Here is a 15,097-nt window from a genome sequence, read left to right as displayed (position 1 = left end):
GTCATTGTATCTCGACCAACGCGAGCAGCAATGTCGCTGTACGATAAACCGCAATCGCGATAGGCTGCGGTCCGAATTTAATCAAAGTCGGAAACGTGATGGTACGCATTTCTCCTCGTTACACGAGGCATCACAACAACGTTTCACCAGGCAACGCCGGTCAACTGGTGTTTGTGTATGAGAAATCGGTTGGAAACTTTCCTCGTGTCAGCATGTTGTAGGTGTTGCCACCGGCGCCAACCTTGTGTGAATGCTCTGAAAAGCTAATCATTTGTATATCACAGCATCTTCTTCCTGTCGGTTAAATTTAGCGTCTGCAGCACGTCATCTTCGTGGTGTAGAAATTTTAATGGCCAGTAGTGTATAAAACATGCGCTGTTGAATAGTGGAAGAAACTATTTTGGTCGGATGATTATTGTTTCGTTTTGTTTCCAGCTTCTGGCAGAGTTCGCATCCCAAGAGTGAGGCATGGTGAGGATTCGGCGATGGCTTGGGCAGCCATGTCATGGTGTCCCGTGGGCCCAATGGTTACTCTGCAAGGTCACATTTTTGCCAAGCGTTATGTGATTATTTTGACTGAACAGGTCCATCAAATGGTACAACATTTGTTCTTCTGTTGCTGTATTCTAATGCGACAGAACCCCTTTTCACACAGCTCGCGTCGTCCAGGACTGGTTTTGTGAGAGAGAGGCCGCCGCAATCACCAGATCTCAATATTATTGAGTCTTTGAGAGAGGGTGCGTGACCTCTGTCCACCTCCATCGTCGTTATCTGAACTTGCCACTGTTTTGCAGGAGGAATTGTATAATTCCCCTTGAAAACCTCACTGGACAAGTATATGTCCATTCCGCAATGACTGGAAGATGTTTTGAATGGCAACGCGTTTTACGCACCGTTTTAGGCCCAGTAATGTTTTGTGTTTGTAGTATTTTCGTATACCACCCCCCCCCCCCCCCCCCTGTGGATGCTACAAGTGAAATGACAGCATGCGATTCGTTTACAAGAAAGAGAAGTGATCTAGCCTCTTTCGCGAGTGCACTAATGACGCTACTGCGAGCAACCAGAACTCCGTGTGTCACTGATGTCAGATTTGAACACCACCAGTTCTCGGGCTAGAAGGCCAATGGAATTGCTGCAGTCACATAGCTCGCCGTCCAATAAACACGAATAGTTTACCTTCCTGCGTGTGGAAGCCTCTATTAGGATAGTACCTGTACCCATTTTAACGACAGTTAATGGGCGGAGAAGTTTTGACTATGGTCTACAGTATTTAGAGTGGACGGCTGCTGTTTGATGGTGGGTAGCATTCTGCCTTGGATCAAGTTTTCGGCTTCATAGCAAGGGTATACAGGGTGAAGCGAAATTTGCGCACTCGGGCTTCGCAGCGCGACTGCTCACATGCCAGCGGTACAAAAATGTCTGTCGCAAAATTTCGTCCGGCGACTGCATCCAGCAGAAAATGGACGTTAAAGAGTGGCAATCTGGCAACACTGTAACCAAATGTATGGTAACTATCTTTGTGAGCACATGTTAGTTGTTCTGCACAGCTGCTGCAGTGGATAGAGTTTTGAGTTAGCATGCAGGAGGTCGTGGGTTCGATCTTGGGATGGGGCGCATTTTATTTTATTTGGTAATTTCATTCTGACATTTCATACTGTAATATACGCTGTTCCTTGCGTCACATGTATCCTAAATTTACAACATTTTGTAACTCTGAACGTAACAAATCCGTGGTCAGACAAATAAGAAATAGACAGTTGAAGCAAATGACTTCTCATAGCACAGAATAAGTACAAAAACAATATCAATTTCGAGATGCCAAAGATGCACCTGCTCCATGTAATGCTCATTACCCTTCTGACAGATATGGTTCTGCATGATTCATACCAACATCGCTAATTGTGAAATGTTCTCTTTCGAATCACACTGTGTCCCTAACGGTAATAGACGTGATGTTTCCACAATCCCATCGATAGACTAATAATAATAGTAATAATAATAATGCATTGAAATACGTACTAAACAGCTTGCGTTTACCAGACTCAGTGTTCAAAGGCATGGAACCATGGTGCTAACACATACAAATAGTAACCGAGTTTGAACATTATTCGCAAAGCACATTGATAGTCCTATTGGTAACGTAAGGCCCTAACGAAATGCATGGACCTAGACGAGGCAAGAATAACAGTTGCTACTAATCTCTGGGACCATTGAGGGAGGATACAAAGAAAACAGGTTTCCCATCTCGTGGACTGAGATAACTGTGAAATTCCATGACATGAAAAGGGCTTCTTTCAAAGCTGACCAATCTTCCATTTGTACGATTGTAGAATGTAAGTGCAAGTGTTTTCTAGAGGAGCCGCTGCAATTTCTATTGATAATTAAGATGCCAGATACCCTGCACTACATTTACCAAATAAAAAACATAGGGGTCAACCGACGATCGAACTATCGACCTGCTGCATGGTAACCCAAAACTATTCACTGCACCAACTGTACAGCACAAGGACTGTCCGCTGACAGAAGTAGTTACCTTAAATGTAGTTACAGTGTTACCAGATAACCACTGCTTAACGTCTATTTTCTGCCGGATGTACTCACCGGACGAAATTGTGAGAGAGACATTTTTTCATCACTAGCACGTGAGGAGTTGAGCTGCGAAGCCCGAGTGCGCGAATTTCGCTTCACTTTGTGTATCGGTATGTACGGCGAGAAACGTCTCCCACATTCCCGTGATGAGGCGTCGTCGTCCAACTCTTTTCCACCTTGTCGCGGTTTCGTCTTTCTTCAATAACTTTCCACAGATGCTCCCTTCAGTAGCGTGCGAATAGCCGAGCAGCTTCGCGTGTCCGAGATGCTTGCTACCCGGCTCCAGAGAATAACAATCTGTGTTTTACCAGAATCGTTTACGTCTGTTCATGTTTCGAACATGCTGCTCGTATTATTCTTTGTTCCTCTTATTCAGAGTGTTTATCATAGGTACAAACGTAAGGGCGAGTGAAGAATATGAAACAAGAAAATAAACCTAATAAACCTAGGTGCGGAAACCAATCGTTTGCCCGATACCACGCTTTACGACTGAGTACATGAACAACTCGTAACAAAGTCCCCGAGGGTACAAACTGCAGATGTGCACCTGAGGATAAACACATTACAAGTGTTCCACCCGGTCACCGTTCATGTAAAAGGCTGGCTTAAGCAAGTCTCCTCACTGATTCCCATATAAAAAAATAAAAAAAATAAAAAGTCAATAAAAAAAGAACTGTCCGTCCGAACAGCCCTCGAAAGACCCAACAACACCAACCGACTGCCGTGTCATCCTCAGCCGATATGCGTCACTGAATGCGGACATGGAGGGGCATGTGGTCAGCACATCGTTTTCTCGGCCATTGTCAGTTTTCGTGACAGGAGATGAGGTCACCTGGCGTACTGCCTCCCTCCCGACTGCCACGATTGCGACTTCTCCGTGAAAAAGAGGAATCATACGACCTGACTCACCTACAAGAGTAGAAACCATCACAAAGGCCGAGATTAGCATAGAAGGCGCTGCTATTTGTATCAACTCTAGAGAAATCTACGCCAAGCTGAGACTGCCATCCGAATTCTGCGCATTAAAGCGAAATAAGCAGAAACACCACCAACGTAAGACAGGCAGCGGTTAAGGTTGGCAGTTGGGAAAAGGACACCCGAAACGGCCGGAAAAACTCTCGCGTCTGAGAACAACGTCTTTCTTCCTCAAGTAGCCAGCTCGTCCAGAAATTATAGTTTTCTTCAAAACGTAATATGTTGTTTAAACTTTCCGCTTATGCGCCCAATGGAAGCAGGAGCTACTTATAGAAATATCTGATGCTACATACAGTCTGATAGTCACAAAAGAAGGAAGACAAAACGAAAGGTTACGAACAGTGCAGATATTTTAACCTGCAAAGTGTGGAGGCGAGTACACTGTTGCCTTTCTTGAATCGAGTTGGGCAAGATGCGACAGGATAACCTGTTGAGTGGCAACTGAATAAGCCGCGAGAGACGTCTGAGACAGGATGCACGAGGAGAAGGGCACCGTATGTCGTAATTATAAATCTTAAGTCGCGCGTTTACTGAAAATAGAAGGTCTCTACTTTTAACGAGAAGAAAATGCTGAACAGTTACTGACTTTGAAGAACCTGTCGACATACTATTGGGAGTGTTCAGGAGAAGCTGGACGTGTACAGGAAGTCGCAGGCGTGACGTTCCTTAAACTATGGACAATTAATTGCTACTAACGAAAAACATTAAAAGGACGTACCATTTTGTTTGAAGGAAATTTATCAGCAGAAAGGCAAGGAGTGAACAGTCACTTGGAAGTTCTGGATCCATTTGTTTATTTTTCTGTCGCTGCTGCCCAAAATGCGGACTGTCACCGACTGGACACTCCCTTCTTACCTTATACTGTATGTTGCCACGTAACATTGTTTCCATATTTTGTGACAGCGGGAGACTAATTTATCAGGTGAATACATAATAGCTGTGATAGTCTTCGAACATAGATTCTTGCACGGGGGCAGGGTTATTTTATGTGTCCAAAGTGACTCTCATTAGCCGCCAAACAGTGTCGATACTGCTGAACTGTTGACCGCACCATGGCTGTCAGTGTTGCCAGTGTTACAGCCGCACAGGACATTCGGATGGTTTCTCGTAGCTTGTTCACTGTAGCTGGTTTCCGTCGATAAACTTCATTTTTCAGTGTCCCCCAAAGGTAGAAGTCAAGACATGTAAGATCTGGAGATCGTGGTGGGTGGTCAACAGCTCCTCTTCGACCTATTAATCGTTCAGGTAGATTTTCATCCAAGTAGGCTCTGATATCTCTGTGGTAGTGAGGCGGAGCGCCACACCTCTCGGATGGCAGGTAAAATCGATGTTTGAAGCAGATGAAGACACACCTCACCAGTTACGGTACCTTCAAAGAAGAATGGGCCAATCAAACCGCACGATGGTAGGCCATACTACACATGAACACCAGGCAGATTAACATCTTTGTCCACGTGAACGTAAGGATTTTCAGGAGCACAGTACAAGCAGTTGTGGCGGTATACAGTACCGTTCAGTCTGAACTGCGCCTCGTCCGACCACATGATCATCCCGAATACGATAGATTGTTATATGAATTGGTAGCCGAGTTCCGTACACATTACGTCACTGCTGTTGTACCTCCATCATGTTTTCGTGCTTCCAATACTTTACGTTGTTCAGACGATGATCTTGCTTCATTCATTGCTGCACTGTCATTTGCTTGAAAACGCGCCAAGATCTGTTGAGGGAACAGTGGACTACGCTACCGCGCAAAATCGCAACGATATGTCATTTTATTTGGAAGATATTAACTATGCTAGTGTCTACATTTTTCTGGACCCCTCTGTATTTAGATATTTGCTCAAAAGTTGCATGATTATTTCTAAACAAACATGCTCGAATCAGTATTAATAACGTTAATATTTAATAGAAAAGTTTAATTTAATTTGGAAATGTTTCTGTAGAATCCTTGAAAATTTTCTAAATTGCTGTGGTTATCAAAAAAGTTCTCAGTCTATAGCGCTCACTGGTGGTACTTTTTTCATAATGTGCTTCATCCGCCAGAATCATCCGTATAAAACGGCGAGCTACTCTCTGATACAGTTATGCTATGGCGAAAATATGATTTATTTTCGAATTAAAACAAAAATAATATACAGAAGAATCTAAAAGAAAACTGAGGATCTGTTATATGACGATCATTTTGGCTTTCGGAAAGGTGAGGGCAACAGAGAGACAATTCTGACGATGCGATTGATAATGGAAGAAAGACCTAAGAAAAATCAAGAAAAGTTCATAGGATTTGTTGGCCCGCAAAAAATGTACAACAATCTAAATTAGTACAAGATATCCGAAATTATGAGAAAAAATAGGAGTAAAGGAAAGACGGGTAATACACAATATGTACAAGAAGCAAGAGGGAAAAATAAGAATAGAATCCCAAGAACGAAGTTCTCAGATTAAAAAGGGTGTTAAGCCAGCGATGTAGTATTTCTGCCCTCTTCGCCCCTACTCTTCAAACCATACATCGAATAAACAGTGACGAAAATAAAAGAAAGGTTCAGAAGTGGAATTAAATTCAGGGTGAAAGGTTATCAGCGAGAAGATTCGCTAATGACATTGCTGTCCTCAGTGAAAGTGAAGAAGAATAGCAGGGCGTATTGAATGCAATGTTCCGTGTAATGAGTACAGAATATGAAAGCAATGATTAGATTAGATTAGATTAATATTTGTTCCATAGATCATGAATACGACACTTCATAATGATGTGGAACGTGTCAGGTTAATAAAAGATGTCCTTTCTAGATATTACATTACACAAAATATTGCATGACAGTAATGTTTCAGGTTTTTTTCCCCTTAATTTATATCTAAAAATTCAGCCAGTGAGGAGTGTCTGAAATGAGATTAGCAATAAACTTAATATCGAAGTTGGAGTCCACGACGTAGGAGAAGTTAAGTAATTCTGCAAGATTGGAACCGTAACAACACATGACGGACGATGGAAGGAGGACATAAAAAGCAGATTAGCAAAGACGAAGGCTGCATTCCTTGCCAGAGGAAGTCAGTTAGTATGAAACATCTGGCTTAACCTGAAGAAGAAATTTCTGAGAATGTACTTTTGGAGCACAGCATTGCATGGTAGCAGCTCATGGACTGTGAGGAACCCTTTACGGAACAGAACGGTAGCGTCTGAGCTGTGGTGCTATAGAAGGCTGTTGAAAATTAGGTGAAACAAAAATATAAAGAATGGGGAGGTCTACCGGAGAATCAGCGAAGAAACGAACATGTGGAAAACACTGACAACAAGCAGGAACAGTATGGTAAAATGTAATACATTAGGGATAACCCATAATACTAGATGGTAAACGGTAGTGAAAGACAGGGATCGGAATACATCCAGCAAATAATTGGAGATTTGTGATGCACGTGTTGTTCGAAAGTTGCCGATTTTCAACATGAAACAGAGGGTTGTTGTAGTAAAAATTAAAAAAAAATAATACGGATCTATCATACAGCGCTAGAAAACGCAATTTCCTCAAAAAATGTAAATTTTTTTTAAAGAAAACGCGTAAGAAACATATCATACATCGCTTCAGTACTTCGCCGAGGTTATATAAAAAATGTTTGTGTTATTGCTAAACAACTATCACTCTTATCAATAATAATAGCAAATACTTGCCTTTGATCATGATGAAGAACATGCTATTGCCGGCCGGAGTGGCCGAGCGGTTCTAGGCGCTACAGTCTGGAACCGCGCGACCGCTACGTTCGCAGGTTCGAATCCTGCATCGGGCATGAATGTGTGTGTTGTCTTTAGGTTAGTTAGGTTTAAGTAGTTCAAGGGGACTGATGACCTCCGAAGTTAAGTCCCATAGTGCTCAGAGCCATTTGAACCATTTTTGAAGAACGTGCTATTGTGATAAAATGACGACAATAATTATATATATTCTTTACGTTTGTGCAAGTAAACTGTCTTTGCATCAGAAACAATTTCTCTGGTTACATGAAAGCGCAGAAGATGCGCGAGCAGCTAATTTTTTATTACTTACAAAATGTAATTTATATTTTCTAAGGATTTAAAATACATAATGGACCAACACTTAACGATGTACGGTTCTAATTGCGTACAAAAGAAACCAAGAAATAAACAAAGAGAAGTTGTTGGCTCTCAGTTCCTCTTCCACACATTAATTTATGTTTCTTTCCCTACTAATGTTCCCAATACTACCGGTAGTACTACCATTTACTAAGTCATTTACGTACTGTAGCAAAACCACCGAGCCGTAGTTTTGGTAGAGCCTAAGCCGTACCGTGCCGGTTGTCAACATACACACGTCTGGCAGCAGTGGATGCGCTCTGTCTGATGTATTTGACACCCCTGTGCCTTGCTGATACAGTTATGGCTTTTATTTTAATGTACTTAGTGTTGCATGGGATTGTCTTTACTGTGACTTTACCTGCATGTTTTAATGGCCAGATGGCAATCTGCCACACATAGTAGCTTTATAATTCAGATAGATGATGATCTGAAGATTGCAATATATTTTTGCCGAAACCTGTAATTAGGATATGTATCAACTGCGATCTGGACAATAAAACTTCTATTTTGGAAGCTTTTTTACAAAACAAGTTTTATTTGAAATTTTTTGGCTGTTCTTACACATCTGTCCACACGAGGAGGATGAACTGCGTACAAGCTATGGTCACGTTTCGGGTATACCAAGGTCTCCATCCACTACTGTGCTCGTCGTTCTGTTAGCAGTTTGCTGTATTTATGAACTTGAGGGTTAGGAAGATTGCATCCAGCGGCTATTAGTGTATCTATTCCAGTGAAACCTAGAAGGGCGGTGGAGGGGGGTGTTCGTGAGTCCGCCTGGTTCCAGTTCGTGCGTGTGATAGGCAGAAGAGCGTGGTGGGTAGGTTGTGGTGTGCCTGGCTTGGGCAACCACCCTCCGGCACACGTGTATGCAATAGATAGCAGGGGTGACCGCTCACAAATAGCCTTATCGTCGCTCCCTTGGGGACCAGCCCCACAAGCCTCGCCCACAACGCTGCTCCCTGGCCTCTTCGATGGTGTGTTGCATAGTAGGAGATTCCTGTAAGTCAATGCTCACCACACATTTTTATTTATTTATACATTTTCATCTTTGTCAGTCATCTGAGTGATTTTATGCGGCCCGCCACGACTTCTTCCGTGCCCATCTCTTAGAGAAAAAGTTTCTGGTTTAACTCACCACTTAGAACTAAGTATTGATTGCACAGAAGCGAGAAATAAGAATAGTATGTGATGTTCACCAACTGACGTCATGTGGGTACGTCTTCAAGGATTTACCGAGCGAAGTGGCGTAGTGGTTAGTACAATGAAGTCGCATTCGGGACGACGACGGTTCAGATCCTCGTCTGGCCATCCAGACTTAAATTTTCCGTAATTTCCTTAAATCGCTCCAGACAAATGACAGGATGACTCCCATCAAAGGGCATGGCCGATTTCCTTCCCCCTCCTTGAAACAATCCGAGCTCTAATGACCTCGATCTCGACCGGATGTTAAACTCTAATAGTCCTTCCTTCAAGAAATCAGGCATTGTAACTGCACCGTCACAATACATATATTCTCAAATGAAATTCTTCATAAATAATCCATCACAATTTGAGAAGAACAATGACGTTCTTCTCTACAATTCTGGAGGAAAAAACTATATTACCCGTTATTATTGGTTGGTGCATAAGTTCGTAGCGTTTTTGTTCTGCATGTTGGTATTCCGATTGCTAGTGGTTTATTTATCAATTGCCACTTTTTTGTAATTCAGTATTTCTTTTTGAGTTTACATATTGTTATTTTGTCATTTGGAGATAGTGAGTGGAGCTGTGGATGCTAAAAACTGGAGTGCCGAGTGGAGAAATGAGAACATATCTGATATATTATTTTGTTTGAGTTCAGTAGAGCTGTGACAGCAAAAACATTTGCCCCGTGTCTAGAGTAATGCCATTGGACACGGCACGGCAAGAAAATAGTTTTCTCGTTTTAAGAAGGATTGTTTTGCCATCAGCGACTCTCCACGTTCCGGGAGACCTTCAGGGTTTGATAAGGGTAATTTAAACGCATTAACTCACAGTGAGTCAGGTCAGTGTAGTCGAGAAATGGCAAACGTGATGGAACTGTGATCATTCCACCATCTTGCGACATTCGCATGCAATGACCAAGTTTCAAAGATTGTGTGTGTAGTACCGCGTGCTCTAAGGCAAAATCACAAAATCAGTGAGTGGCCATACTTGTATCTGCATCTCTACTTGCTCCTCATTAGTGGTTCGTTAACAGCACCGACCATTCGTATCCTTTATCTTTACTGGTAACGAGAAAAGGTGTGTTTTTGGTAACATAAGGAGAAGAAAGGAATGGTTGAGCCCAAACAAAGTAGCAGCTCGCCGTACAAAGACCTGCGCACGTCCACAAAAGATAATCTTATGCATCCGGTAGAACAGCGACCGTGTAGTGTGCTATGAACTGCTTTCTCGGGGTGTAACTATCGCTGCTGACATTTATTGTCAACAACTGAGACGTCTTGCAGATGCAGTGCGAGAATAACGACCAGGAAGACTGTGTGGAAAGATGCTATTCCACGATAATGCCCGCCGGCATTCTGCTAGACTGACAAAAAGTTGGGTTGGGAAGTCATTCAAATGGTTCATATGGCTTTAAGTACTATGGTACTTAACATCTGAGGTCATCGGTCCCCTAGAACTTAGTACTACTTAGACCTAACTAACTTAAGGACAACGCACACATCCATGCCCAAGGCACGATTCGAGCCTTAGACCGTAGCAGCAGCGCGGTTCCAGACTGAAGCGCCTAGAACCGCTCGGCCACAGCGGGGAAGTCATTCCTCGCCCACCTTATTCACCTTATCTTGCGCCCTCAGATTTTCACCTTTCCTATTCTCTATGGAATAACCTTCATAGAATTTACTTTCCGGGTGAAAATGCGCTCAAATATGCCTCGACGAGTTCTTCGTCTCAAAACCATGTGATTTCTGCAGTCGTGGAATCGAAAAGTTGCCCCAGCGTTGGCAGTAAAGGAGAATGTATTATTGATGACTGAAGTCTCTGTTATGTTTATCTGATATGTTTATTAAACGTACGGAAAAACGCTACGAACTTCTGCACCAACCAAATAAAACTGTCAGTTCCTCTAGTCTAGCACATGCCTATTAAACCTGTCAAATGGCCGGCCACGGTGGGCGAGCGGTTCTAGGCGCTACAGTCTGGAACCGCGCGACCGCTACGGTTGCAGGTTCGAATCCAGCCTCGGACATGAATGTGTGTGATGTCCTTAGGTTAGATAGGTTCAAGTAGTTATAAGTTCTAGGGGACTGATGACCTTGGAAGTTAAGTCCCATAGTGCTCAAAGCCATTTGAACCATTTGAACCATTTGAATCTGTCAAATGTAAACACACATTGTGTCTGTATTGAAATTGGTATTGCAGAGTCCCCCCATACACACAAAGCGAAGTGCTTTTGCATTCAGAGGAACGTCGTGAGGATTCTTTTGCTTCCAGACAGTCGTTACACTAAACCATCACGGCATCAAAATCCGACCCTATAATTAAAAAAAACTGTCCTTATACCTCTTCTTTGGTGTTGCCGGGCTGTTGGCCGCAATTCGGGCGCTTGACTGTGGTGGCCCATCACAGTACCATCGCGTCGGCTTCCAGATGCGTTTTTATCGGTTTAGAGTTCCGAGTAAAGAACGTTGCTGTCAATGCAGAACGCAGCACATCGCGTGCGCTTTGCCACCCTGTGGTTCCTCTAACTCACCAGAGTATGAGAATCACTCTCGTTCACAACAACTTTTATCTCTTGAATAATTACAGTTAACCGCAGATAACCTCTCTGGCGTATGGCCTGTGCGTCTGACATCGGGCAGTTAAACAAAAAGAAAACAAAGCAAGATAACTCAGGCGTAATCTGTAAATAAATGGGTGTCGTGGAGGATGCCTTACGTAATTAGCATACTTGCCGGCCCCTTGCTGTGCAATAAGTCTCACAACTAGTTAAACCAAAGTAACACGTTTACCAATATTCCAACCGTCGTGCTGTCAACGGTCCTTTTCTCTGCATAAAACAATATTTAAGAATAAGAATTCTTTTCTAATTGTACTTAAGTCTCGCACGAGAAGTCAGAGGAACCTAAGCAAACTCTTGAAGTGTCATTTTATTTCAGAGTTCTCTCATTATTTTGTTTGTTTACAGGTACGGAGGAGTCAAGGACAACAGTTGCAGATGACGCTCATTAACGGTAGGTGTTTTCAAACATTTTTTATAGTTTATAGATGACAGGTTAGCCAAATTTAAACATAATGTTAGTGGGTGATCCTTAACTTCAGATAACCATGAAATTCGGTTTCATAAGCATGAACGGTATAGCTGCTGTGAGTCACATGTAAAGATTTCACAGCAAAAAACATCGCTCTTAATTAGACTCTTACAGTTCTCCGATATAAGCTAATGAGACACATTCAGTAAGAATATTTCTCATGTGGAAGTTCGTCTGCTGGTAATGTTTTAAGGTTTCCTGATTGATTTAAAAATTAGGATATATTGACTTAGTCTTCGGATAATTGCAAACTACGAGGTGCATTCAAGTTCTAAGGCCTCCGATTTTTTTTCTAATTAACTACTCACCTGAAATCGATAAAACTGGCGTTACTTCTCGACGTAATCGCCCTGCAGACGTACACATTTTTCACAACGCTGAGGCCATGATTCCATGGCAGCGGCGAAGGCTTCTTTAGGAGTTTGTTTTGACCACTGTAAAATCGCTGAGGCAATAGCAGCACGGCTGGTGAATGTGCGGCCACGGAGAGTGTCTTTCATTGTTGGAAAAAGCCAAAAGTCACTAGCAGCCAGGTCAGGTGAGTAGGGAGCATGAGAAATCACTTCAAAGTTGTTATCACGAAGAAACTGTTACATAACGTTAGCTCGATGTGTGGGTGCGTTGTCTTGGTGAAACAGCACACGTGCAGCCCTTCCCGGACGTTTTTGTTGCAGTGCAGGAAGGAATTTGTTCTTCAAAATATTTTCGTAGAATGCACCTGTTACCGTAGTGCCCTTTGGAACGCAATGGGTAAGGATTACGCCCTCGCTGTCCCAGAACATGGACACCATCATTTTTTCAGCACTGGCTGTTACCCGAAATTTTTTTGGTGGCGGTGAATCTGTGTGCTTCCATTGAGCTGACTGGCGCTTTGTTTCTGGATTGAAAAATGGCATCCACGTCTCATCCATTGTCACAACTGACGAAAAGAAAGTCCCATTCATGCTGTCGTTGCACGTCAACATTTCTTGGCAACATGCCACACGGGCAGCCATGTGGTCGTCCGTCAGCATTCGTGGCACCCACCTGGATGACACTTTTCGCATTTTCAGGTCGTCATGCAGGATTGTGTGCACAGAACCCACAGAAATGCCAGCTCTGGAGGCGATTTGTTCAACAATCATTCGGCGATTCCCCAAAACAATTCTCTCCACTTTCTCGATCATGTCATCAGACCGGCTTGTGCGCGCCCGAGGTTGTTTTGGTTTGTTGTCACACGATGTTCTGCCTTCATTAAACTGTCGCACCCACGAAAGCGCTTTCGACACATCCATAACTCCATCACCACATGTATCCTTCAACTGTCGATGAATTTCAATTGGTTTCACTCCACTCAAATTCAGAAAACGAATGATTGCACGCTGTTCAAGTAAGGAAAACGTCGCCATTTTAAGTATTTAAAACAGTTCTCATTCTCGCCGCTGGCAGTAAAATTCCATCTGCCGTAGGGTGCTGCCATCTCTGGGACATATTGACAATGAACGCGGCCTCATTTTAAAATAATGCGCATGTTTCTATCTCTTTCCAGTCCGGAGAAAAAAAAATCGGAGGCCTTAGAACTTGAATGCACCTCGTATTAGATTAGGGCCGTATGTAGTGGCTGTTCTTAACAGATCAAGTTAAAACTGGTTTTGAAAAATAAATTACAAATTCGGACTGCAAATTTTAGTTTTCTGAAGTGCCACTAACGAAAGCGTTGTTTTCTTTACTGCACTTTCATTCGTTCTAGCCCAGCATTGCTTTCATGGATTGGCCATCCTGTAGCTCACAATGTTAGTGTACGTACTGGAAACCCTCTTCTGTGTTTATAGGGAACAAACACCAACTGTCAAGACGAAGATTTCTTACATAAAGTAGGACACAGCATACTATAAAATGGTCATTCTTTCAGTGACCTACAACGTTTTCTACAAGGCGTCAGTCACGAGGATAGGGTGTCAACTAGAATCCGGCATATAAAAGTGCCAAGTCGGATTTAGGAAGTAAGATCATGTGCAGAAGAGATACTGCCTTTCTCAGACACCAACCAAACTGGGCCTGGGCAAGCCTTGTATCTTTAAAAGCGCTGCTTACCCATCCGACGTCCAAAGTGAATGCAGAGGAGAACTGTCAGAGAACATGTTAGAACTGCTGTTAGATGTGGAGACAGCCTATTCCAAATTCCCTACGACTGTCTGTGGGGTGAAAGCTATTCGTGAACGGACGAAGACACAGATGACTCTGGACTGATAATTGGTCAAATGGCTTAAATGGCTCTCTGCACTATGGGACTTAACTTCTGAGGTCATCTCTCCCCTAGAACTTAGAACTACTTAAACCTAAGTAACCTAAGGTCATCACACACATCCATGTCCGAGGCAGGTTTCGAACCTGGGACCGTAGCGGTCGCGCAGTTCCTGACTGTAGCGCCTAGAACCGCTCGGCCACCCCGGCCTGCCGATAATTGGTCATTAAAAGAACAAATTGATAGTCAGTCATCTAGTCCTCGCAGATGACCTCACACTCTTAGCGTCGATCATAGAAGACATTATTTACCACTTCTCCTCTCATAACAATATACACTCCTGGAAATTGAAATAAGAACACCGTGAATTCATTGTCCCAGGAAGGGGAAACTTTATTGACACATTCCTGGGGTCAGATACATCACATGATCACACTGACAGAACCACAGGCACATAGACACAGGCAACAGAGCATGCACAATGTCGGCACTAGTACAGTGTATATCCACCTTTCGCAGCAATGCAGGCTGCTATTCTCCCATGGAGACGATCGTAGAGATGCTGGATGTAGTCCTGTGGAACGGCTTGCCATGCCATTTCCACCTGGCGCCTCAGTTGGACCAGCGTTCGTGCTGGACGTGCAGACCGCGTGAGACGACGCTTCATCCAGTCCCAAACATGCTCAATGGGGCACAGATCCGGAGATCTTGCTGGCCAGGGTAGTTGACTTACACCTTCTAGAGCACGTTGGGTGGCACGGGATACATGCGGACGTGCATTGTCCTGTTGGAACAGCAAGTTCCCTTGCCGGTCTAGGAATGGTAGAACGATGGGTTCGATGACGGTTTGGATGTACCGTGCACTATTCAGTGTCCCCTCGACGATCACCAGTGGTGTACGGCCAGTGTAGGAGATCGCTCCCCACACCATGATGCCGGGTGTTGGCCCTG

At 43.4% G+C, this 15,097-nt stretch overlaps 1 protein-coding gene across 2 annotated transcripts in view; it reads left to right on the top strand.

Moving 5' to 3' along the window:
* Nucleotides 1-15,097, top strand: part of LOC126259026 (uncharacterized) — a 667,737-nt gene that overhangs the window by 509,212 nt on the left and 143,428 nt on the right. For both annotated transcript variants that reach the window (XM_049955690.1, XM_049955689.1), the window contains exon 7: nt 11,799-11,844. In XM_049955690.1, coding sequence (XP_049811647.1) covers nt 11,829-11,844 — 16 coding nt within the window. In that variant the 5' untranslated portion in view covers nt 11,799-11,828. The remainder of the gene's footprint in view (nt 1-11,798; nt 11,845-15,097) is intronic.

This window comes from Schistocerca nitens, chromosome 1 (genome assembly GCF_023898315.1).
Source record: "Schistocerca nitens isolate TAMUIC-IGC-003100 chromosome 1, iqSchNite1.1, whole genome shotgun sequence".
In the NCBI taxonomy this organism is placed as follows: Eukaryota; Metazoa; Arthropoda; class Insecta; order Orthoptera; family Acrididae; genus Schistocerca; species Schistocerca nitens.
This window is presented reverse-complemented; position numbering and strand designations above follow the sequence as displayed.